Genomic DNA, 26789 nt, shown 5'->3' on the forward strand with positions numbered 1-26789 from the left:
TGCCCTCATCACCTCTAAAAAAAAACCCACATCATCTGGGTCCTGTTAAAATTGGTGGCCTAGTAGCCTACACACAAGACATTGGTAATTCTTGTTCCTTCTGAGTAGGGGAACTTACAGCTGAGACAGATGGAAAGACTTCCAATGTATCTCCTTACCTAAAGTGTAGAGTAGCTGAATCTGCTAACATATATAAACATTACCTCTTAAACATATTAATACTTAAACTTTAAAACATGGTGACTCTGGGTGACAATAGTTGGGAATGACACTATCATATTATGTAATTTCTGCTACATGTTAGTTAATATGTCTCTTCTCCCAAGACACAAAACAATTAACCCAAGTACAAAACACTCCTTTAAGATGATTTTGCATTGAAAACAGCACAGAGTGAAATCTGCTCACCACTTTATAGTATACAAGAATAGCTCTGTCAATGAGTCTCAGAAGAATGTTTCTCTACCTAAAAACTCTAAAGAATAGACAAAATACACACACACGTTCTACATATATTATTTATGCTAATATTCTATGACAAATGGTGTAACATAGTTGGAAAAAAAAAAAACGCACATAGATCTTAGAAACAGAAAGCCCTTGGTTTGAATTCCAGTTTACCCATGCTTATTGGCACTTAACCATAGGTGATTTTCTTACATTTCCTAGGCTTGTTTTCTTGATTACAATTTGGAGATGAGAATAATGTCTAATCCTGTAGATTGAGTGTCAGCATTAAAGGAGTTAACTTAATGTAAATAGCTTGGAACAATCTTGACGCAGGCAAGGTATTCAATAAGTGGTCGACATCTTGCCCTTGTATTTCTTTGTGTACATATGATTTCCATTCTGATAGTTATCACTATAATTTCATCTAGACTGCTCTACTGTCCCCAGGCCTTGGTTAGATTCCATTCTATTGAACATACTACTGAAACCAGACAAACTCTTAAACACCCAGACCTGAGAGGATGCCCTACAGTGAACGGTACTACTGGGACAGGGTGTAAAATTACCCAACAATCTTCCCCTCACACCACATTAACACAAAGAGTCTATATTGAAAAGTTGAAGTTGTCTATTTTGTAGTCAGTTGCCTCTCAGTGGTTCCTCCACATCATATACTTCTCATCATTTCTTGATCTTAACCTCATTAATCCACTATAATATTTTTGTGAGATTCTACTCCAACTATCTTACTACTGATAGAGTGTAAATACATCTGAGGTTAGAGAGATTCTTATTTGTGTTTGTAATGTCAGCTATCCCCTGGTGACTAAATGTTCTGTGAATATTATGCACACAGCAAATATATTAAAAAGTACATGTTGTTTTTAAAATGAATTTATTTCTGGAGTCACAAAGCAAGGCTCTTGTCTAAATAACTTGTTCATCAGCCACAGGATTTCTTTCAGCTTCACTATTTTCTATTCAGCACCAATTGTTTGCAGTTTAACTCCTATTTTTTTCATTGAACAAAGTGTATTCAATTTTAATTATCGTTCCCAAATTTAATTTTGCTCTTCTGTGCCCAAAGCTATCAAAGCTTTTGACTCCCAGGTCTTCCTGTATTATTTCTTAGTTCGCCCTGGTATTTGTAACTCCATTAAGGACCATCTGCAGATTTAATTAACTTGAATCCTCCTTCTTCCAGATCATTAATGAAGTTGTTAAATAAGTCTGAGCCCAGTGCTTATCTCTATGGTATCTTGATGGTCCTTCAACCCCAATTATGTACTAAATTTCCCTTTGCCATTTCCTCTTACTTATTTTCCCTTGGTCATTTCCCAAGCCACTGAAAGGCCCACTTCCAAATCATTTGAAATTACATTTCAAATGAAATTTCATGTGAAATAGCTCTTGATTTTTTTTAAAACCTGACTTAACTATCCTTAGTGGAAAGGCAATTTATGGCCCCAATTTCCAAAACATCCTGCAAATTTAAAGAAATAATTCAAACATTTAACATCATAAATAATGCTCTATTGGTCTTTGAAATTAGTCAGATACTGTACTTCCAAAGGGGAAATGTCTATCTTTCCAGGAAGCCTCTTCTAATATTTTTTTAGAGGGATTAATTTTTTTAGAGAGGGATACTTATAAATTAAATTATATCCCTTCCCCAAATCTTCTCTTTTCTGAAAGAAAAATATATTTTATATCCTCTAATTCTACATTCATTTATACTACTATTATTGCATATACATTTTCATCCATGGTTTCTTGTGACTCTTCATTTATGAGTCAGAATTAAAGATGCTGGATTGAATACTCACATCTACCTCTACTTTCTCCATGAAACACTAATAAAATAATATCAAAGACAAATTATGAAGGCCATAAACCCTCAAAGGGCAAAGGATATTGGAGAAGAGACATGGGCAACATAATTTTGGAAGCTGGATGAGAGTTAACTCACTCAGAAGACCTAAGGAAAATGACTCAGCCTGCAGTGGGGAAGCCAGAAAGCAAGGTGATTTACACCACAGAACACAGGAAGTGGTGGCATCAGGTATCTCTGGCGCTTTAGAGAATAGTGAGGCTAAAAGAGGAAAACTAATTGGAAACTAGATAAAGAAGCAGTTAGACTCCTCAGAGATGTTCCCTCACTCCAGCCAGACTCCTGGCCTTTCTCCTGCTCCAGCAAAGACTGGAGTTTTCTTCTCAGCAGAGGGTACCACAGAAACTGGAAGACAGTTGAGAGCAAAGATACCATACTAAAAACGGGGGATTCAGTGGAAATACACATACTGAATTTTGAAACCCTTTGCCTTATCCATCCCACCTGGCTTTCAGAATGCTAGCAACCAAGTATAATTCTTCCAGAAATGTCATTGATCCCTTCCATTAGACTGGAAGAACCTTCTCTGAGAAATCTGGATAGCTCAAAAGAATAAACCTAAAATCATTTATATCAATATCACACATAGGTAAACTGAATTTTCAACCAACTTTTTAATGTCTCACTCATAAAAATAAGCAGATAGCCAAGGATGCTAGATGTTTGATAAAATACAAAGATAAGAACAAACTAGAAGAAAAAAAGTCAATTTATAAAAAACAGATTATATTAAGTAATAAAAAAAAAAACTTTAAAAGTAATTCTTGCTATTATCTCTGAAAAGGTCATAGAAGACCTACCTACAAGAACTGGAAACAATATAAAAAGAACACTCAGAAAACAGTAATAAAACAGGATAGTAGAAATAAATAACAATAAATTTGGAAGATAAGTTTGAGAAAATATCTACACCTCCCAAAAAAAGAACAAAAAGTGAAATTAAAAAAGAGAAAGATAAAAAATGAGGCAGAAGTAATCAAATAATTAGACAAATCTAAATGTCTGACACCCAAATAATAGGAGTTCCAGAAATAAATAACAACGAAAATTCAAGGGAATAAATCATCAAAGAACTTTTTTTTTAATCCCAAAAACAAACCCAGGAATTTCCAAATTGAAAGAATCTTGAAAGTTTCCAGTACACTGTTTTAATAATAGACCCTCACAAATGTACATTATCATCAAATTTTATAACACTAAGGAATAAAGTTTTCCAGAATTTTCCAGTTGTTGTACAAATGATCAAGAATAGAATGGCAATGTACTTCTCAAAAGTTACACTAGAAAATAAAATAATAGTTATTCCTATAACATTCTAAAGAAAAATGCTTTACAACCTGAATTTCTACATCCATCCAAACTATCAAATAAATGCAAAGGTAGAATAGAAACGTTTTCAGACATGCAACATTTGAACAATTCATCTTCCATGCACACTTAGGAAGCTGATTAAATATCCATCCTCTAAAAATAAGGATGTAATGCAAAAATGAAAAATAGACAGGATTCAGAAAACAGGAGATCCAACGGAAATGAGATGATGTTGAAAGGCTATCCAAAAAATCCCAGCTGTGCTGTACACCTAACAAGCTTCCAGTGTAGAATGGAGGAGGTCAGAAGGCTTTGGAAAAGCTTTCTTCATTGAGTTAAAGTTGTAAAATATAAAATATATTTGAAGGCACTGGGATGATAGTATTGGGTTGGCCAAAAAGTTCATTTGAATTTTTCTGTAACATCTTACGGACCATCTTTTTGGTCAACCCAATATTACCTGAGGAATATCTGAGATTGAATGGATGTTGAGTGAATAAAAAACTGAGCAAATAAACAATAACAAAATGAGATAATAATTAAATCCAGGTATAGCAAGCATTTGTACAATACAGGAGAAATAACCATAGCTAACTTTGCAGCATGCATAAAAATATCTTAGAAATAAAAAGATGAACAATACTGACCTAATGAAACTGAAGAAAAAGGAAATAAGAAGTGTTTGTGTGTGGTGTGTATGTCGGCATGTCTGTGTGTGTCTGTGAGTGCACTTTGAGTGATAGGTTGAAAAGATATAATTCTTCATCTTCCCTGGTGGTCAACAGATAATGCCTAAAACTGAGAAATCAAGATATAATAATATGAAAGTTTTATAATCAGAGATGTAGAAAAGAAAATGATCGACTCTGGAGAGGAGGAATGGAGTAGGACAGGAACAAGAAATTGCTGTGTTTTCATAACTAATCATGTAGAACTATTTGCCTTTTAAAACTGGGCATTAGAAAAGAACAGACAGTGCCTTAGATAAAAGGGAAAAGGACTCAACTAGATACTTCATAAAACAGTAAAAATCAAATGGACAATAAGCATATATGTTCAACTATATTAGTCATCAAAGAAGTGCAAATTAAAACCAAGAATATAATACCACAACAGCAGTATGGCTAAGATGAAAAAGATAGTTAATAAGTATTGATAAAACTGTGGTGCAATTAGAATTCTCATCTGTGTCTACCGGGAATATAAATAGGTACAGCCACTTTGAGGAGCTGTTTGTTTGGCAGTATCTATTAAAATTGAACCCAAGCATATTCCAGTAATTCCATTCCTAGATATATAGATATATGGAAATACTTGCATACGGTAACCCAAAGTCATATACATGGATTTTAGTCTGGCAAAATAAGCAAAAGTGGAAACAACTCAAAGGTCCAACAGTAGAATGGATAAATGAATACATTTGGCATATTCACAAGATGAAATACTATTCCACAATGAGAATTAAATAACTGCAACTATAAGCAACAGCATGGATAAACCTCACAAATCTATTGTTGAGCAAAAGAAGTCAGACACAAAAGAGGACTTACAATTTGATTCCATTTGTAATGACTTTCAAAAACAGGCAAAACTCTTCTACGGTGCTATAAGTCAGGGCAGTGGTTCCTCTTGTTGGGGTCTTGGAAGAGGACAGGAAGGGGTGCTTCTGGGATGCAGTTAAGGTTCTATTTTTTAACCTTGTTCCTGATTTCAACGATGTCTTTAGTTTTTAAAAATTCATTGAGTGATATACTTATCTTTTGTGTGTTTCTCTATCTACAGATTATATTTCAATAAACGTTTATTAAGTTTTTTGTGAGTTTTCCAGGTCTCCTGTTTTTCCCTCTTCCTGCACTCTTAGGATTATTTCAAGTCTTGAGGTCACCCTTAAACAAAAGGGGATGAATGTGACATTTACCAATCAAAGGTTTTATTAGATAACATCTCGGCTAATTATTGCAGAAATTGAGGAGAGAAAGGGAGAGTGATTTAAATAAATAATTACAGAACTTATTTTCCAGGAATACCTTCAATGATACAGACAGCTGGAACAATAGAAACTGCCCATTGAATTGTAGAAGCAACTTCTGATCTCCAACCTAACAGCTGTTCAAGCCTCAGTTCCCTTGCCCATAAAATGAGAATAATAGTATTTATCCTATAATCCATTTAAGTACTTGTAATAGTGGCTGGCACATAGTCACCTCAAAAATATTGACTATAGTTATGTTAATAGACTGAGGAATAGGAAAATAGTTTCTGCTCAGATGCCCAGCACTTGAGTGCTAACTACTACTAAATTATAAGCAAGATGGTTCACTTAATGAAAATGTATTTACTTGACATTAAAATAAGTTTTCCTTGAGAAAAAAACGGAGATCAAAAGATCTCCTGATACGTACAGAACAGACTTCAGATCTCTCCAGAAACTTCCAAATTGTTGATACACTGCTTACCTGCAAACATCTGTTCAGACATCTTGTCTCCTGAATTGTAAAATGTCACTACTCTGAGGATGTGTTAAGTCATGCCCTAACATGTGCAGGGTTTTTTAAGAACAATATTTAGGCATTAATCTCTGTTGGAGTGGCATCAACATTGGGAGGCTCACACTGCCTTTATTCTACTTCAAGTTCAAAGTTTGGAGTGGTGGAACTAAAAGAACCATATTAGAATACCAGCTCAAGGCTTACTAACTGGATGAACTTAGAAAAGCAATTTTAATCTATATGAATAAGTTTCTTGTCTGTAAGGTGGACATGAAGCTTACTTCACAATGCTTTATTGGGGTGTTCTAAAAAGAAAGTATCTTTGAAAGAGTCTGTGACTACAAAGAGCTATATAAATATTGGCTACAATTGATAACACGGCTCTCAAATAGAAAAATTATAAGTGACAGTCTCTGCACTGTGATTCTTTACAATCTACCGGTTTATCATCATCTACTATTTACTAATTAGACTTTCTCCAGTTCCTGTGACTTGCACACCTTAGAAGTTATATAACTTGGTCAATGCCACATGGTGAGTGGTTGAGGCAGTTCATCTTGAAAGGTTATGCTGTGCCCCACTGGCCTAATTCAGGAATGCCCTATGAGTAAAAGGCATAACGATGGCATTCTTCTGGCACTTCCAAATTCAGCCTACATGTTAATGAATTGGAGCTAAGAGACATGAAGACTTCTGTAGGAGGGAGGCAGGTGGCATGACGTAATAATGAACAAAAACTTAAAGAGCATGGAATTTTAAATCACCACACAAGAATTCAAGTCCCAGATGTCCCCCTTATTAGCCTTACAAACTTGAGCAGTTTCTCTAATCTCTTAGCCTCAGTTTCCTCATCTGTAAAACTAGAATGATGATAATATATCCTCCATGGAATTGTTATGAGATTAAAAGAGAGATGATACAGTTCCTGGAAACATGCATTGGAGACTGTAAAGATCTATACTACATGAAATACTTCTACTACACTAGTCCCATTCTAAGGAAGAGGATATCAACTAAAGTATAACGAGGAAAGTTAGTCTCTCAGATCATCACCACAGTGTCAATGGTATATAAAGGAATCACAGTGGCACGCTCAGAATTCAGAATTTAACTGAGAAAAATAACACACAAGAGATGAGCTCTGACAATTGTTAAAGATAATCAGCCTTGCCTTTTGGAGAAGGGCAGCAAAGGACAGTGTTTAAAACCCAGAGCTTTGAAGCACAAAGAACTGTTCAAATTACATCTCTGACACTTCTTAGCCCTATAATCTTGGTCATATTACTTTACAGTTCTTAATCCCAATTTACTCGGTAAATGATGATAATCATCAATGATTCACAATTTCTTGCATGTGTACTAAGTGCCAGGCACTATACTAAAAGCTGGGCTATAGCATCAAACACCGACAACAATCTCTGCCACCATGGTGGTCAACCTTCCCATGGGAGAAGAAAGAATAAGCAAGATAGATTATTGATATATTCAGTGTCATAAATGGTGATAAGTGCAAAGAAAAAAAATCAGAGAATGGAGGTGATATTGATTGGGGCAAGATTTAGGGTTACAATTTTAATAAAGTGGTAGGAAAGGCCTCACTGAGACTGACAGTTGAGTAGAGACCTGAAGGAGGTAAAGAAATGAGCCACCGAGATATATGGAGAAAGAACATTCCAGAAAGAAAAAACACCAGGTGCAAAGAACCTGAGATACGCTTATATGCTTGAAAAATGGCAAGTGGGAACAGTACAGGATTATATAATGAAATTAGACAAGCAATACAGGTTTGGAGGGTGCTAATCAGTGCCAGACTTCTGGGTTATAGTATAGTATGTTAAATAACATACTATAATATATGTCAAGCACTCAGCACAAGTTCTAGCCTCAATTAAGGTCTAGCCTAAGCATTAAATAATGGCTATGAAGGTTGAATAGTGCCTTCATCATTCTGACTAAAATCTTAGAGATTGGAGAAGTATAACTACTGCAAGAGACACTGAGAAAAATATGTAGAGAAAAAAATGTAAACATCTCTAAAATGTTAATCCATGGAGTTAGTGGGGAATGCATAAGTGACCGTGGTATTTCCACATAACTGGAGACCAAGTAGCTGGAAAAGTTAAAGCTTTCTATTTGGTACTTGAGATCATTTTATTGAAAGAGAGTGCTAAAATAATTTGCTGACAGTAAATCAAAAAGTGCTTAAAAGTGCAGTTCGCAGTTCTTTGACTTTTCTAATCAAGTGGTCCAATCCAAACAGGACTACGTGCCAATTTAAGAACCAGGGAGGTGCCATATCTGGGCTGGCTTACCTGGGTCACGGGTATGTTAAGACAGGCTGGGGCTTGTCTATGGGAGGAAGGAAGGACTTGCTTCTCCCCCTGAAATGAACCATCTAGTTTATGTCTATTAATGTTTTCTTCATAGATGCTAATGCTTCTTTCATCCAGAAACACGTTATACAGATCCCATATGATCTAATTTATATTCTTTATCATTAACACCTTGAAGTGGGAAGAATAGGACCAGGAAAGGGATGGAAGAAAAGTGGTTAGGACATAGGCCATTTTGGTTTGGAGACACTGTGGGTTAATAGTTGCTGAATCAAGTTAATGTTTTATAGGTTTTTTTTGCGTGGGGCAAGAGAAGTTAAACATATATGCTGGCTATGCTACAGGGATGGGTGGTAGGAAGAAAGGGGAGAGAAAATAAGTAAACATGCTATTAAATGTAATCCATTTTATGAAAGGGAAAACCAAGTTGATACAGAGCACACAGGAAGGGACTTACCATTAACTAGGAAGTCTGAAAAATATTTCTGAAGAAAAGCTTAAGTTAAAATCTAAGTAAGATGACAAGGGAAGATGGGGGCTGGATATGGTGGGAGGAAGAAGGTGGGGAAAGAGAAGCAAAGAGTTCCAGGTAGAGCAAATACCCTGGGAGGAGACCTGCAGTAAGAAGATCATTGCTTTGGCTGCACAGCACAGGGAGATCAGCTCGGTGCTTTGTGACCACCTAGAGGGGTGGGATAGGGAGGGAGGGAGGGAGACACAAGAGGGAAGAGATATGGGGATATATGTATATGTATAGCTGATTCACTTTGTTATAAAGCAGAAACGAACACACCATTGTAAAACAATTATACTCCAATAAAGATGTTTAAAAAAAAGAAAAGAAGATCATTGCTTTGAGAAAATGTAAAAAAGTTCAGTTTGGGAAAAATTCAAGTTATTGATTATAACTTGAAATGGGGAAGGGATTCAGAGAGAGTCCAGGTTGGAGTTTACACTAAGGGCACTGGAAACCATTTCAGGTTTTTTAGCAGGAAAATGATTTGATTGCATTTGCATTTTATAGGGAATATGTTGGCTGCAATTCAGCAGAAAGAACAGTTTTTTGTGTGAGGAAAGAGCAGGACTTGGGACCTGGAGATTTGCCTTTTGCTATCATTCCAAGCAAAACCCAAATGACTGTGGTTTAGACTAGGCAGTAGGATGGAGAAAAAATAGATTGTGGTGACTGATCGAATGGGAATGTGAGGGAGAAGGAAACATCAAGGATAATTCTGATTACATATGATCTAAAAATACCAGGGATGAAAGTGTGTGATTGACAACAATAATTTTCTCATTCTTCCCAAGATATGTCATGATGACAGTACTGTGGCTTTGGAGACTAACACAAAAACTTAAAGAGATTCTTATTAAAGAATCTATTTATTCAACAAATGTTTGGGGCAGCTGCTGTGTGCCAGGTGTTGCCCTGGTCCTTGGAAACACAGTGACAATAAGATAAAAAAAACTCTTGCCCTCATGGAGGTTATATTCTGGCTGGGCAGTTGGACCAGACAAAACAGCATTATCATATCAGAGAGTGATATGGGCTCTGATGACCATAAAAGAGTGACAAGCAGGAAGAGATATGTTATTTTAGTTAGGGGTGAAGGTCTTCCTGAGGGAGGTAACACTTGAGCAGAAACCTAAATGACATGAGGGAGCTGACCATGAAAATATCTGGGGGAAGAACATTCCGAGCAACCAAACAGTAAGGAAAACATGACTGGAAAACAAGGTGTTCAGGTGAGGGGGGAGCACAGTGAACAGTGGGGCAGAGAAGGAATAGGGAGTGGGGCTCAGAGCATGAAGAGCCTTGTTGACCACTGTAATGACGTTGACTTTTATTGAGTGAAAATGGAGAGCCATGGAGGGTTTGGAGCAGAGAAGTGTCTGCATCTAACCTATTTTTTAGCAATGTCCCCTTGACTACCATGCTAAAAAGAGATGATAGTTGTACAACAGTGGATGGGAGATGAGTTAGGAGGCTTTGGCCATAATCTAGATTAAAGATGATGTCATGCCCAGGAGTGGTAGTGGTGGAGATTATACAATGTTTGGGTTCCAAATATAACTTAAAGGCAGAGCAAGGATTTGGATGTGCTGTGCAAAAGAAGGAAGTCAAGGACAATTTCAAGGTCTTGATCCAGAGAATGGGAAAGGGTAGATTTCATCATCAACTGGAATGGGGAAGACGGTGGGAGGAATATTTTGAGAGGGGGCAGATCATGAGGATTCTGGATAATTAGAGACCCTCAGTAACCAATCTTTTCCATTATAGGCACACCTTGTTATATCGTGCTTTGCTTTATTGTGCTTGGCAGACATTGTGTTCTTTACAAACTGAGAGTTTGTGGCAACCTTGTGTCAAGCAAGTCTATCGGGACATTTCTTCCAACAGCATTTGCTCACTTCCTGTCAGTGTGCCACATTTTGGTAATTCTCACAATACTTCAAACTGTTTCATTACTGTTACATTTGTTACAGTGATCTGTGATCAGTGATTTTTTTTCCTTTAAATTTTTTTAATTGAAGTATAGTTGATTTATAATGTGCTAATGCAGTGATTTTTGATGTTACTACTACAACTCACTGAAGGCTCGGATGATAGCATTTTTGAGTCATAAGTATTTTTTAATTAAGGTATGTACAGTGTTTTTTTGAGACATAATGCTACTGCATACTTAAAAGACTACAGTATAGTGTAAACATAACTTCTATATGCAAAAAAACCAAAAAATTTCTGTGACTTGCTTTATTGTGATAATCACTTCATTGCAGTGGTCTGGAACTGAACCTGCAGTATCTCCGAGGTACACTTGTATTTTAATTAATATCAGATATTGGTGATCAACATGTAAGCCTCTATGTGTGTTACAGGCAGAGAGAACATTACAGGCAAAAGCTCCGAGATTTGAAAAAATAAGGTGCATCTCAGTGACCAGAGTAGTTTAGAATGGGCTGGGATTTAAGATGTATGTGGAGGAGAAGGAGGAGACAAAGCTGGAGAGGAAGGCAGAGGTCCAATCAGGGAGGTCTTTAGATATCACGCTATGGAAGATGGACTTTATCTTGTAAGCACTGAGGAGGTACTGAAAGGTTTTCTAGCAAGATTAATAAAATAATCTTCCAGAATCTCCCCTTATGGACTAAATCTTCTTGGCTAAAATTGTTGCCTCCCATAGATAACTTCAAGGTCCCTATTAAACTGGAGAATGCTTTAAAACCACGTTAGCCCACCAAGCCTGAAACTTCTTATCTTTTCAACCACCACCAAAATGAATGCATAGATATTGCTATTTGATTCATCATATTTTGGACCCAAGCGAACATCTTCAGGCAACTACCTTTTCTAATCAGTGGATCCTATTAGGAGAGAGTGATGCAAATCGCAAGAGTTTACATTCTTTTTCGGCCAAGCTATTGGCTTCAATTAGGCTTTTTCCACATGATCTACAGTGCATTAAATATACTTGGATAGAAAGAATTCTTGGATACTAGTTACTAGGGAAAATTTGTAATTTCTGGGCTCCAGTCAGTCATATTTTTACAGAAGCCTGGATTTCCTTTCTGTTCAGCCATTGTGCTTCAAGTTACAAGGGTGTTTGTATTCCCCAGGGCAGAGGATTAAAAATGAGCCTATGAACCAAACTCCTGACTTTCACAGTTCAATAGTATGAGCTTGCCTGGTGGGGAGAAAGAACCGCTTGTCATCTAAATAGTCAGGAATTATTTTCTGCATTACTAACTAGACTAGGTAATCCTTAATAGCTTTCATGTATTTGATGAGGAATGCCAATCTATTAAAAAGATTGGTGCCCTTTACTTTGCTTCCTGGAAAGCATGCTGACAAAGCTACTGGAAATACACAAAATTTCTATACTATACTATTCTTATTAATGGCATTCTTGTTAATGGCCTTTCTCTCTTCCATCCCCAATATAATATATTTTTACTTCGGTGTCTTTTAAATTAGATTTCAACTGGAGCCATTACAACTTGTGATCTATAAAATGAAAGGACTGGACCATGTGAAATTTAGGGTGCTTGTGTATACTCATTCATTTATTCATTTACCAAATATTTGTTGAATTCAAACATAATAGGATATTAAAACTGGACTTTTCCTATGTTAGAGTTCTGATACATAATGATGTTATGCTCCAAAGCTGTATGCTAGACTACCTTTATAACACTTTCAAAAATCAGCTGTGCGTACATTAACCATTAACCACTTTCCAGCTCTTTAAACAAAGACCCAGAAATTTAGTAAGGGATGGTGATGAGGCCAAAAGTGAGAACTTGGTTAGAGAGAGAGATTTGGCATGCTTCCAGTTCCAGGTCATCCTTTCTTTTCTTTTTGCAGGAAAGAGGGGGAAGAACATCCTCTCTAAACTCATCCCAGGGTGACAGTCTTCAAGCATATCTAGAAATGTCCCCTGGATGGTTAGGGACAAAGCAAATTATATTTGACTTGTGCCCTAAGAGCCTAAAGGTTAATGACTGGGTCTGGCACTGCCTCGGTCACATAGCAGAGGGAAAGAAGAAAAAGACTACGTTAAAAGAGGGCTGCGCTTGGCCTGAAGGAGGGGAAAAGTGTCTGCTTTATTGGAATCCTACAAAAGAGCATCAGAGCGTCACCCTAATCTTATGTTAATCTTGCAGGGCAAAGGAGCCACAACAGAGAAGTGGCCTTTCACGAACTCAGAGCTACAGAAGATAAAAGGATCGTCATGTCAACGGAACTTCGTTTGGAAGTAATTCGTGATCAAAGGCCCTTACCAAAACACCTCACAAAGGAAGAACCAGCAACAGCGCATCACTCATCCAGAGGGTCTCAACACTAGAATCCCACTGTACTGGTTATGTGAGAACTTATTCTCTTTCCCATAAAATTATCGCACCCAGGATAAGATTCCTGACACCTATGAATTTTAAAATACAATACTGAAAGAGGAAAAGAGAAAGTGTCCACATCTCCTCACTGCAGACTTCTCAGACTGTGGCAGGCTGATGAGTGGACCATATGCCAGGCACTCTACAAATGTCTTAAACAGACTATTTCATATAACCTCACAATAATAATATGCAATAAGTAACATTGATATCCCTTTTTTAGTGGCGAACTGAAGCTTAGAAACATTATGTATATCTGATCTAATCTCATAGATTCTGGTAAATAGCGGAACTCAACTGCGACTGACCTAGAATGACGTCAGAGGGTGTGTTCTTACTCCTGTTTTGTTTATTCTCTTCTCACCTTAGGTGCAACAAAGATATTGAAAGGAATATATAAATCAATGCCCATCATCAAGTAAGAGAGTATGGTTTATTACTCACAGAAGAACATAATTTATTTAGCCTTGCATATAATCTGTTAGATTTAACTGCCCTTGAAAACAGGTAATATGATCAAGAGGCAACAGGTTATTGGAAAGTGTGTAAAATTTGGATTCAGTCATGCATGGGTTAGAACCACAACTCCACTACTGACTGGCTGAGTAACACTTATACACATCCTCATATATGTTCCCTAGGGTGGGACTAGCTGCCTCACAAGAAACAACAAACGCAAAAGGTTGGGACTCATAATCCATGGGTAGTGGGCTGATGCAAGTTTCACTTCACAGAGGCTAAATAATTCATGGCAGATCTAGTAGCAGAACACAGGCCTCAGTCCTTCCATCTAGAAGTCTTTACACTACCCCAGGCTGCATCTTTATAGTCCAAATCACTGTTTGCGAACAGAAGGCACAGCTCCCTACAATTATATTGAAATGACTTGAAAACTTGCTCTGTACCAAGGAGATGAGAATGAAAAATGGTATTTTTCCATATGTCTGAAACCTGGCAAAATGGTGAGCCTGGCAGGACCATGGACAGGGTTTTGAAATTGCTCCAAAGAGATCTGAGAGTTCAGTTGACAACTCTATTTTGGAGCCAGGAAGAAGTGTGTCAGGTCTTTAGCTCAGTTTCTCCATCATGGCTGAAAAAATAAAGTTGAGTGGGTGGAATTGAGAAGAGGAGGGGAACGAGGTACTACAGGTTCAGCTGCTGAACCCAAGGCTGAGCTGCTTTAAACATGAATGAATGATCTCAGTGCTGGTGGGTTTGGGCTCCTCCCATCCTCCAGTGCAATACCTCTCCTCTGCCATGCTCTATTTCTGGAAAGAACCAGTGCAAGGAATAGTTCCTCAAACAAATTTATACTCATCTGACTTTAATGAAATTTTTAAGAGTATCTGCATCTCTCCTTTTTTGGTGGGGTCAACTGGATGGGCAACTCGGAGAAACTTCAACTCCTAGTACTTCCCTTTAGTATGATGTCGCAAAAATCCTGCTTACTCTCTCCTGGGCACCTGTTAGCTACACAACAATAGCAGCAACATTAATAATAGAAGCTGCCATTTACTGAGCATGCACCATGTGTCAGAAAACCTGAGAAAGCTCATGCTAAGAAAAGTTAAATAACTCTCCTAACTGCTGTGAATTTGCACTAATTGTCCTCCCGAATGCCCTCCCCAGAGTCCTGTTATAGCTGGCAAGGAAATATCCTCTTCTCCATTTAGATAATGGAGCCACTATCCACCCTTGTAAAGACTCTTCCAAAAATTTTCTCCATAACGCAGAGCAGTAGCAAAAAGAACACTGGTAGAGGTCCATCAAAACTGGGGCAAGATTTAGGGCTTCCCTGGTGGCACAGTGGTTGGGAGTCCGCCTGCCGATTCAGGGGACACGGGTTTGTGCCCCGGTCTGGGAAGATCCCACATGCCGCGGAGCGGCTGGGCCCGTGAGCCATGGCCGCTGAGCCTGCGCATCCGGAGTCTGTGCTCCGCAACGGGAGAGGCCACAACAGTGAGAGGCCCACGTACAGCAAAAAAAATAAATACATAAATAAATATTGGGGCAAGATTTAAAATTTGGAAAAATAGACAGACAAGTTCTTCCTTCTGACCATTCTTTTTACTTGGTGGATGGACAATATGCCCTGAAGCACAGGGAAAAGAATAGAATAAATTATTCTGCAAAAAGTCGTTTCCCTTTAGGAAAAGTTAAAAGGCCCCCAGTCACTGAGAAAAATGAAGTTCTTTTCATGAATTTTAAATTCTCTTTATGTTAAGCTTTTAAAAAATCATTTCTTATTACAAATAAAATTTATATTTATTGTAGAAAAATTAGAAATTTCAGATAAGCAAAATAGAAAAAAAATAACTAGAAATTATACTGTGAATGGACAATGCTGTTCAACTTTTTTGCTATTTATTGATTACCCAGAAATAGAAACAGACTCACAGGTACAGAGAACAAACTAGTGGTTCCCCAAGGGAAGAGGGCTGGGGGGAGGGGCAAGATAGGTGAAGGGGATTTAGAGGTACAAACCACTAGATGTAAAATAAATAAGTTACAAAAACATAACGTACAGCACAGGGAATATAGTCAATATTTTATAATAACTTTGCATGGAGTATAGTCTATAAATATGTCAAACTACTAGGTTGCACACCTGAAGCTAATATAATATTGTTAAGTCAACTATACTTGAACAAAAAAAGAATTTTCTAATTACAGTAAACCCAAAGTACTTCTAGAACTCCTGAAGAGATGCTTTAAAAATGATTTTCTGTCTCCAAAAACATGCTTATATTTATATTTAGAAATATAAATATTTATATAAATATTATATATTTATATTTTAATACTATTAGACAGATAGATAAATTTTAAAAGCCCTGCTTAAAATGCTGCTAAACATCCTACAGTGCACAGGACAGCCCTCTGCAACAAAGAATTATCTGTCCAAAATGTCAATAGTGTCAAGGTTAAGAAACTCTTCATTAGACAAGCTTGCTAACTTATATTTAATCTCTACTTGTTGCTTGTAAATTTGCTTAATGCTAAGTAGAAAACATTCACTTCTTAGAGGATGATACTATGCTATTTTATGGTAAGTAACATATCTCTGGATTTAGTGTAACTCTTTGATTTTATATTTGAAAAGTCTCTAGGACAATTCGTATTGTTTCATTTTGTTTTGTATTGGGCTCCTTTACGTCAGTGTGGCATGATATCCTTTTAGCTCTCTAGAATTACAAAGAGATTTCACTGGCGGACCTTTTCTATCCTAAGAGTAACACAACTACTCTTCTTACTGGCTCTTCACTCATCTCTCTCTTTACACATCTCCATGTTAGATGTGAAACCAAATCAAAGCTAAGGGCACAGAGAAGCAACAAAGGGTAAGAGAAGAGCCAACATAATATGTTGTCCAGAAACCAAGGGAGGTAAAATGTTTGCTTATCTTGAGTGGGGTTATGAAAAGTGTACATTTACTAAAATCTTATCAATATAAAATAAATGCAGAGTTGCTCATCTCTGTGTTACACAACAAACTTGAGTAGGAATGTTCAACTTCTTTATATTTCAGATAGGCATTTTCTTTTTCAGTGATTTAGCTGTATATACTTGAATTCTGAAAGGCTATCACAAGCAATGAATAAAACCAGTAACGGGGGGCGGGGGCAAAAGAAACATTTTTAAAACTAAATGTAAGTGGATTCTATATAGCTCAAATGGGAGCATTTAATTAGCCCTAAAATTAAAACAAACCAAATAAAACATTTAATGTAACTATGCCATTAGACATTCACAATGCATTTGTATTTCTCCTTTGCACCTTGTATCTCAAGGCATCTAGCATCACTATTCAATGTCGAGCGGAATTATTTAATGTTTATTGCTAACAGTGAGCATGATAAAATAATTCTGAAAAGATATGAAACAGGTTTTTCATGTTCGTCCTATAATTCACCTAGATCCCTTGCACACAAGAGATTGGAAAAACATGTACTTTACACTATCTATAAAAAAATCTCACAGAATTAGAATATTGGCCAATATTAAATGGAATGGTTTTGCTACAAACGGAGGACAACATCACATACAGAGAAACCTTATTTTATTCTATTTTTTTTTTTTTTTTTTACCTTATAGCAACTGTATAAGTTTTCAAGAGTAAGTAATTCTCAATCTCAACTTTAATATTTATCTAGGAACCAATGACCTGCCAATGTCTGTCTTACTTTTGCCTCTGGTCTTGATTTTCTCCTTTATCTCACTTTTTTCTGTTCTACATTATGGACCAGAATGTAAGCACCGATTCAATCAGCCACTTACTGAGCAGAGCAAAGGAGAGAGGTCAAATCAGCAAGCCATCAGAAACCATAACTGATTCTTCCTGGGCTGCCACTGACTCAGGTGCTGGTCTAAGATCAATGCTCTCCTCCAGTTCTTTATGATGCAAAAAGAATAAGAACTTTACAGTAGATGCTCCGGTTAAATATCACTATGACAATATTAAAATGACTGGTTTATAACAAGCAACCCGAGGTGCTGGGTGAAAGTGCAGGCTCATGAACCCTCCCCCAGATATTCTAATTCACCAGGAGCCCAGATTTTACAGGAAGGTCATCGTTATCCCTTTGAAACACATGCAAGGGGTTAAAATGTAGTTTGTGGAATACAAGTTGAGTTTTATTCTCAGTTCTAATACTGGCTCTGTAGCACTGCAGAAGTTACTTAATCTACCCAAGCTTTAGTCTGCCATCTATAAAATGAGTGTAATAATATCTATCTCTTTTGTTTGTTCTTAATATTAAAATAATCATTTAAAAGGTCTCGTGCATAATTAGTACATGATAAATGGTATATCATTAGTAATGTTAGAATCCCTCATCATCAGCATTATCATCATCACCACTCTGTCTCCATTAATACCTGTATTCTAATTTTAGGGAAACATAGCAGTTTTGGAGGAAATAATGAGAAACCTTTAGATATTTTTGTTTTCATTTTAGAAAACCTAATTAAAATCAAATGTACTGCAATATGGTTATGTGTGCTAAGTTACTTTGTTTTTGACAAGAATCCTTCAGTTCCATGCGATAGTTCTCTCATGCTGCTCAGAGGCAGAACTTGGCTCTTTATATGTCTTTTTCTAAAGACAAACCAAGTAATTATTATTTAATAAATGTGATCTGATTTGTTGATAACATCACAAAATATGGAAACAATGATGCTCATTGTTGATTTCCTTGTTGAATAATTTATGTAGTTAAATTTTGACATGTTCTTAAAAGGATCAAGCTGCCTTATAAATACACAGGCAGTGAAATGTAATATGTCAAACAAGTTGGGGTATAATAAGCAGGCTCATTACAAAAATTTATTAGTTGGGCTTCCCTGGTGGCGCAGTGGTTGGGAGTCCGCCTGCCGATGCAGGGGACACGGGTTCGTGCCCCGGTCAGGGAAGATCCCACATGCCGCGGAGCGGCTGGGCCCGTGAGCCGTGGCCGCTGAGCCCACGCGTCCGGAGCCAGTGTTGCGCAACGGGGGAGGCCACAACAGTGGGAGGCCCGCGTACCGCAAAAAAAAATAAATAAATAAAAACAAAACATGTATTATTTAAATTCAGAAACCTTTAACATGAAGGCAAGGAAGCAAGAGCTTTGCTTAGATCTTTGGCATTAGATGAAAACATACTCCCCCTCATCTAATAATAGGGATAAGGACTATATAGCATCATATTTCCAGTTTGCTATGCTCTACTATGAGAAGTGTCAAGTGTGACATTCCAGACTCAGAAACACATAATACAGTGATTTTTAACCTAATGAAACTCATGGGAAAATACAATGAAATACTCAATTTTACATGGCATAAACCTCTTGTTTGCACTGATACATACACTGCCACTTTGGCACTGAACGTCAATTTCATTTACACACAGGTAGGAGAACTTCTCCAATTAATAAAAGAGCTAGATTTCACCAAATAGTGCCCAGTGTAAACACTACATTTTCTGCAAATAGAAAGCTGTACATAATAGAATCTTACCAATACTCATTGGCTTATATTATCAGGTCCATGAAAGATAATGTTCCTAATAAACCAATATTATAATAAAATCCCAAGCACACCAATAAACCTGCTGCTGGGGTTATTTAATGTGCTTTTACACAAGGAGCACGTGGTTCTAATTTAGATTCCGTGGATGCAGCAGATCGTTATAACTCCAGTGGTTGCCTGTGACGCTACCCAATAGAGGATTATGTGGAGCAGGTCAGTTTGTCAGGCTTTATCTCTAATTAGCACTAAAAATGCACACTGCAAACGGAGGCAGAGAAAAGACTTGACCTTACTAAATTAGACACATTGGAGGGAGGGCAAATGAAGCTCTATTTTCAGAAGGAGGATGCCTATTACACAGGAATCAAAAGGTACCCAACTTTAGAAGAGCCACATCCACCATCAAGACATAAGGTATTAAGTCAACCCGCAGTACTATAGCTCCAGAGAAAGAGCCTCCATTCTCTCTGAAGCCTAGTCTCTCTCTCTCCAACCCCAACACACACACACACACACACACACACACACACACACACACACACACACACACACACACACACACCAGACGAGGTTACCTTTCTCGCAGTGGCTTCCTGTGAATCCAGAAGGACAGACACATTTGTTAGGAGCCACACATGTTCCACCATATCTGCAGCCCTCTTCGCAGAATGCTGTCACAAAAAGATAAGGGATTTCTCTTAGATAAAATGGCAGTAAGGAAATTCATGGTAAATAGCATGGGCATTGAAACAATTCTTTCATTGTTGCACAGGGAATACATATCTATGTTGACATATTTAAAAGTCACAGTATACAAAAAGAAATAAATGAAATAATACCTATTTCACTGGTTTACATCAGATCAATTGAAATAATGGATATAAAGTATTCAGTGTTAAATGGTAGCTAGTAAGAAGAGCTATTACAGTTGCTATTAGTATGATTATTGATATATTTGAAATCAAAGAATCAATTGAGGAACTAGAAAGGACAAGGTTAGGATAAAGGCAAAGGCATTTAAAATACTCACTGTTTTGTAAATACTCTTCCTTACTAAGTTTTTTTATTATAATAAAAACATTTCTACATTAAAAAAATATTTTAGGTAATCAAAACAATTTTTAAGGACATAATAAATTTAACTAAGTGCTTACTTTTGAATATTTAAGATGTTTCCAACATTTCTATAATAAAAACAATGCCTTGTCCTTATAGAAAACATGCTTAACACATCTCAAATTATTCCTTTAGGGAAAGTGCCTCAATGTAAAAATCCTATTTCAAGGGGTATAGACTTGATAAAGCTTTTTGATAAACATTGCAAAGTCATCCTAAGGCCATCTCAGCACTACCCTGCTGGCCTTAGATTAGTTCCTCTTATTACACACTAGCAGAGCATATTTCCATGCCCCTTTCCTTTGCATTTTTAAATATAAATGTTTATTTATGCATAATTGATTACCATCTCGTCTTCCATCCACTGGACTGCAAGACCTATCAAGGCAAATACTATGATTATTTTTGCTCCTCGTGGCACCATAGTCTCAGAATCTGAGGCCACAGTAGATGCTCAAAAAATATTTGCTGAATGGATTAGTCTATATTCTGCAGGTTGTTCTGACAGGAAAACACTTGTTCTCACAACTGTGTAATACTTCCATCTGAATAAGTTATTATCAAACCCTGCTGGATAACCAATAATTTTGTGTTCTTAACCTGCGAAATTTCTCATTAATGAAGATGACTGTAACTTGTTAACACAGAATTTCTTTTATTCACATGAGAGCTCGGTGAACAAATGTTTTGATTTTTAATTCCAGTTGGAAAATGTCACCCTGGAAAAATGTCATGGTTATGTTTTGCCATCATCACATAAATAATACGGGTCTAACTTTAAAAAGCTCCATTATGTCTTTTGATAGTTGAATGCTAGTTCAAGTAAATAGAACTTCTCACAATACTGTCATTTTCCACATCATTTGATGTCCCTTGGATGATTTAACATTCTGTAGTTTAGCAATTAATTGTGAGCTCCTCTGTTTCTGCCAGAGGGTATACACTGTGTATCTTGGTATTCAAATACCATTTCCTATTTCCAGCATCTCAGTACACTGAGACTAAGAAAAAAAAGGTTTAGATAATATCTGCCTTGGTATGTTCATCAGAAATCAAATGCATATACATATATGTATGCAAATGTATATGAAATCTCTTGCCCCCCAAATCACACATTGTGGGCTCTGGTGACAAACATTTCAAGTAAGATATTTAGAGTAGAGCTCTGCATCAAAGTTAACAACAGAACAAGAAAAATTTTTTGCAAGCTAAAAATGACAGATGGAAATCTGATAAAGAAAAGTTTCAAGTAGCACCCAAAGAAGGCAGGGGCTTGGAAGCAGGAAGTTCAGTCTGGGTTTCTTTGTGGTGCAAACAGCACTTGATCCAGATCTGTGTACACATGTGTGCACGCATGCGCGCGCACACACATCAGCAGACATGGTTAGGAGACTTGGTGTTGTTTTATAATACATGTGTGCTCTTGATTTACTCACCTCTTAGAAATGATAATAGATTTTGTGAAGAAAGCATATGTTTGTGATGTTCTAAAAATGTGCAGATAGAATAAATAGGGTGCCATAAGGATAAAATGAGTCAATATTTGTAAGGGACTTAAAATAGTGTTTGGCACATAGTGTTAAGTATTTCGTAAATAAAATTAATTGGTTATGACTGTGAAACTTGTACAAATTGTCTAACATGCAGACAACATAAACCCATCCTATAAGGTGTTCTGCTTCACCAAGATGGGTTTAAGGCAACCCTTGTTCTTTGTGCCTGATTTAGTTTCTCAAGAGTACTTGTAGCCCTTATCATCAAATATCAGATAGGTGTTACTGTTTCCAAATAAAAACGGTGAAATGGGGACTCAGAAATCAAGTGCCTCCTGTAAGCTGCACAGATGATAAGCAACAGAGCCAAGATTCAAACAAAGACTTCTTTGGCTTCAAAGTCTTACCTCCTCTTTATAAGATACAGTACAGATTCACCTGCAATCTGTTATTCACATAGGCAGGTTTATTCCCTTTGTGAATGGTCCCATAAGGGCTAAGGGAACTGACTACAAATTGGAAAAAAAAAAATATCTCCCAAATTGCACACATTGCATTGAAGAAGGGGTGTAGGGAGTTGTGCAAGTTCATGCACCTATTACCTAAACTCCATTTTTGTCCATTGTTAGTCACATTTCACCCAATTGAACATACTGCTTTTATTGGAACTTATCTGGAATAAAGAAGAAATTCACTGCCTACTTGAACCTTAGGTAATATGCCAAAAATTTCAAAAAAAACAAAAGCAAATTAAAAAGGAGCATGTCATCCAAAACTTAAGCTACTCTGGAGAAATCAAGATCAGTGCGAGTTCTTTGAAACCTCATAAAACATCAAAACACACTATCGTATCCTAGTCTAAAAATTGTACACAGATTATTTATATCTGGATAGGCCCTTCTGGATCAACTATGAACCTAGCGTTTCTTCTGGTACTCAAAGGACTTATAATTTGCACAGCATTACTTAGTTGATGGCATAACCAAAACAAGAAGCCAGGTCACCTACTATACTTCTTTCCAGCTTATGAGAAGACAGGATGGTAGAAACCACATGGTCCAAATCCTTGCTCTGTATTTATTAGCTGTGTGACCTAAGCAAATAATTTCACTCCTCTGGACCTCAGTTTTCTCAAGAGCAAAGCAATAATGATAATAATGAAAACACCATGCTGTGGAGGTTAAATTAAACTACCAACATAAACCACCCAGCACAGGGCACTGCAAGTAGAATAAGCTTAAGAACTGGATGTGACTGTCTTCACTTACCACCAGGCCTTTGCTTTTCCAAATACCAGTACTATAATGCACCAGTTCCTCATCTAGATTCTGGAGATGCAGCAGTGAAAAGATCCCTATGTTATGGCACTTATTCTTTAGTAAGGGCTAATTGTTACTCTTTCCTTGACTTGGTGACCCCAGCAGTATCATGTGGTTTGCCATGGGACTTGGAATCATAGCTCTTTTGCAAACTCAGAAGAACTCAGGCATCATGGGTGTGTCACTCCTTTGTCGACCACTTTCTAGATTCCAAAGTATGGCTTGTAGACCGCAGCTATTCAATGAGATTACAAACTTGAATCTGTCATTATAATGTCATTTGTTATTAACTGCTACCCTGGGGGAGACATTGGATCAGATCAACTCTAAAATGGTATGATTCTATTTTTGAAAGTACTCTTCCTACTGTGCAATAAAATAAATTTAAAAATTCAAAACTGAGGGAGTTTATCCAAAGAAAGACGACTTTTTATATTTAAAAAATTCTTAGCATGTGAAACAAAACTTGGACTTTAAGGGGAACAGAATGAGAAAGTGGGTTTGCAGATGTCAGGTTTGTGGACGCCCAGTATTATCACCATGTGCTCAATTTGACAAAAATTGTTTTACACTAATAAAAAAAGTAATAGCCCTCCAAGTTCTAAACACTTGGTAAGATCCTCTTAAAGTAAAACTGGCATATATTTAGTTCCTAGGGATACCCTGTATTCTGAAAAAATAAGGAAACATATCAACACCATCTGGTAGAAGTAAACCCTTTTCCCTCCCTCCTGGTTTCCTTGAGAAAGCATTTTCCTTAAGCTCATTTCTGCCCTCTCTTTGCCAGCTTTGCTCATTCTATCCCTGGGGAGGTAGAGAGATTTATTCTATTGGTAAATTTGGAAACAATATATATCAGGATGGTATTCCTTGGGTGGAAGAAACAGGAGAATGGGCTGAGAAAAACTATCATTAGGAGTGAGTAATATTTACATTTCTAGTTTTATTTTGGATGGTGAGTTAGTAGGTGTGAATTTCATTATTAAAAATAACTATCAAGATACCAAAATAAATAAAAGCTGGCCACCATGGACCAATGGTTACAAGGTGTCATAAACCAAAGATTATAATTAATTTGATTATATGCACCTAAATTCCAAAGGGGTGAGAAAATATTTAACATCTGGTCATGCTCAGTAAAACTCCATGCCTACCTTGCTTCTCTCTTGGGAGTGAGATGCCTTCAAAGGGTATCAATTTTCCTTACTTCCCTGATGATGCCTTTCTCCCTGGGATTCAGTGGGTAAGTTGGTCTTATTCTGTGTTTATTCTTAGCAAACCAGCTTGACTTACAGACTTAAACTCATGTTCTCCAATCCAGCTCTGTCAATAATAAGGTGAGATCACCCCCCTCCACCATGTCTGCTTTTTGGTTTATTCCTCACCTTGTTCAGAACATAATATTTATCAAAGATTCCCCTCAAACATTTTGGTTGTTACACGATGGCAGGTAGGGTCAGTGTGCTACTGGCATTTGGTGGGTAGAGGACAGGGATGTTGCTAAATATCCTACAATGCACAGACAATCTTGCATAGCAAAAAAATTATCTGGCCCAAAACATCCGTAGCATTGCAGGTAAGAAACTCCACTCCGACTTTACCCAATTAAGTCTATGGGGTACCTCCATGAGTAAAATTAGGTTATTTTAATCCCTTTTTTGCATCCTCCCAGAGTGTAAAATATGAAGGTAAGAGTGAAAACCATCAGATAGCTATTCTGATATATAAAACCAAACATCCAGATGTCTGCAACTCTCACTTTTCATATCATTCTGGCCTCAAGCACACAATATACTGCGTAACTTAATATTTAATTATTGGCCCCTAAATCACCTTCACTCCTATCACTTACTATTTGTGTTTGTATCTGCAGCTCTGCTAGCCTTTTGCACTCTTCTTTTCAACAGTATTAATAATACTGACAACAACAGTGACAGTAAATTCCATTTATTGAAGACCCATTAAGTACCTTATAGACCTGATATTCCATTTCACCTTTACAGCAATGCTGTGCATTTCTCACGCTATTCTCCTTTTCAGATGAGAAAGCTAGCTTAGAGAAGTAAGGTAAGTTATCAAAGGTCGCACCACTTCTAAGTGGCATGCTGGGTTTCAAGATCAGAATCCTAACAACATCACTAAGCAGTCTCCATTTAGGGATTAGCCACCTACTATGTGTAGAAAATGTGCTGAGTGCTGAGAAGTCTAAAAGGAGACATGAAAATTGTCTCCATGCCCAAGAAGCTCACAATCGAGTAGCAGAGAATGGCACGTATAAAACCAAGCACGTTCAAATGTGATCTATGCCCCTGTAGCAGTATGAATAAGGTACTGAGAGAACGTGGAGAAGAACGTGATTAACTGTGCCTGGTGCACCTGCGCAAAGCTTTGCATCAGAGCTGGCATTTGAGCTGGGCCTGGAAGAAGGAATGGGATTTTTGCCAGGTGGAGAAGCACAGGAAAAGAGACAGTTCAGGTCACGGTTTTGTTCTGCAGAAAGGTAACAAATAAATGAAGAAAACGAACAGGTGTTGGTAACTCACATCAAGGTTAGAGACAACATTAGAACAGAACACAGTAAGCCACGTGGGGAAGCAGGAGCGTTTTACAATCTGTGACCCATCCTCTCCATCATGCCATCTCTCATCCACTTCCAGATTTGTTACTTACCTTAAGGTACAATAGTGTCTCGCCTGGGTATCTGCATGTAGACTTTTCCATTTTTCTATCCATTATTCTAGTTGGTTTAAAACAGTGCTTTGCTGATCTTTTTTATTACACTAGTTAGAAATAAGTTTTACATCAGAAACCCCATACGTACACACATAGACACCCAGAAATATAAAATGTACTCTTAGTATGTGTAATGCATTCTGATATTTTCTATCATATTGCCTTGCATTATACTGTATTGTACTGCCTTCCATATATGGTATTGTATTATATTCTGTTGTACGTAATTTGTAAATGCAGTTATGAATCAATGACTTGCTTTCCCAATCCACTAAAACTGCAGTTTCAACCATGTACTTGTTTCATACATTCTTGGTGATAGCCACATTTTTCTAGTCCATAGCATTTTGGGATAGGATGTGGGCATACAGTCACTTTTAGATTAACCTTGAAATCTTCACATTGAGATATTGATTTCAGCTCTAGAAAGATTGAAAAGATAAGAAAATGTCTACAAGTGTTATTTTCTATGGATGTAGTTACAACTGAGATCACATGGCCTGCAAAGTTGAAATATTTGCTCACTAGGCCTTTAAAGAAAATCTGTTACAGAAGATGAACTAGACAGGAGTGGCATAGCTTGAATGGAGAGATAATGCATCCCTCTGCATTTGGGGGGTGCTATATATGTGTTTCTATAACTGGACTATGAGATTCTTAAGGGCCATGGTCATGTTTATTGCAACTCTGCCTTCCTCTATATCATCCTGAACTCTGGTGATACTGAACCCATACTTCTTGGTAGAGTA

General features: G+C 37.1%; 1 protein-coding gene across 2 annotated transcripts in view; it reads right to left on the bottom strand.

Moving 5' to 3' along the window:
• Positions 1-26789, bottom strand: part of NELL1 (neural EGFL like 1) — an 866603-nt gene that overhangs the window by 196721 nt on the left and 643093 nt on the right. For both annotated transcript variants that reach the window (XM_059070155.2, XM_059070156.2), the window contains exon 15: positions 19955-20050. In XM_059070155.2, the coding sequence (XP_058926138.1) occupies positions 19955-20050 (96 nt within the window). The remainder of the gene's footprint in view (positions 1-19954; positions 20051-26789) is intronic.

This window comes from Kogia breviceps, chromosome 7, assembly GCF_026419965.1.
Source record: "Kogia breviceps isolate mKogBre1 chromosome 7, mKogBre1 haplotype 1, whole genome shotgun sequence".
In the NCBI taxonomy this organism is placed as follows: Eukaryota; Metazoa; Chordata; class Mammalia; order Artiodactyla; family Physeteridae; genus Kogia; species Kogia breviceps.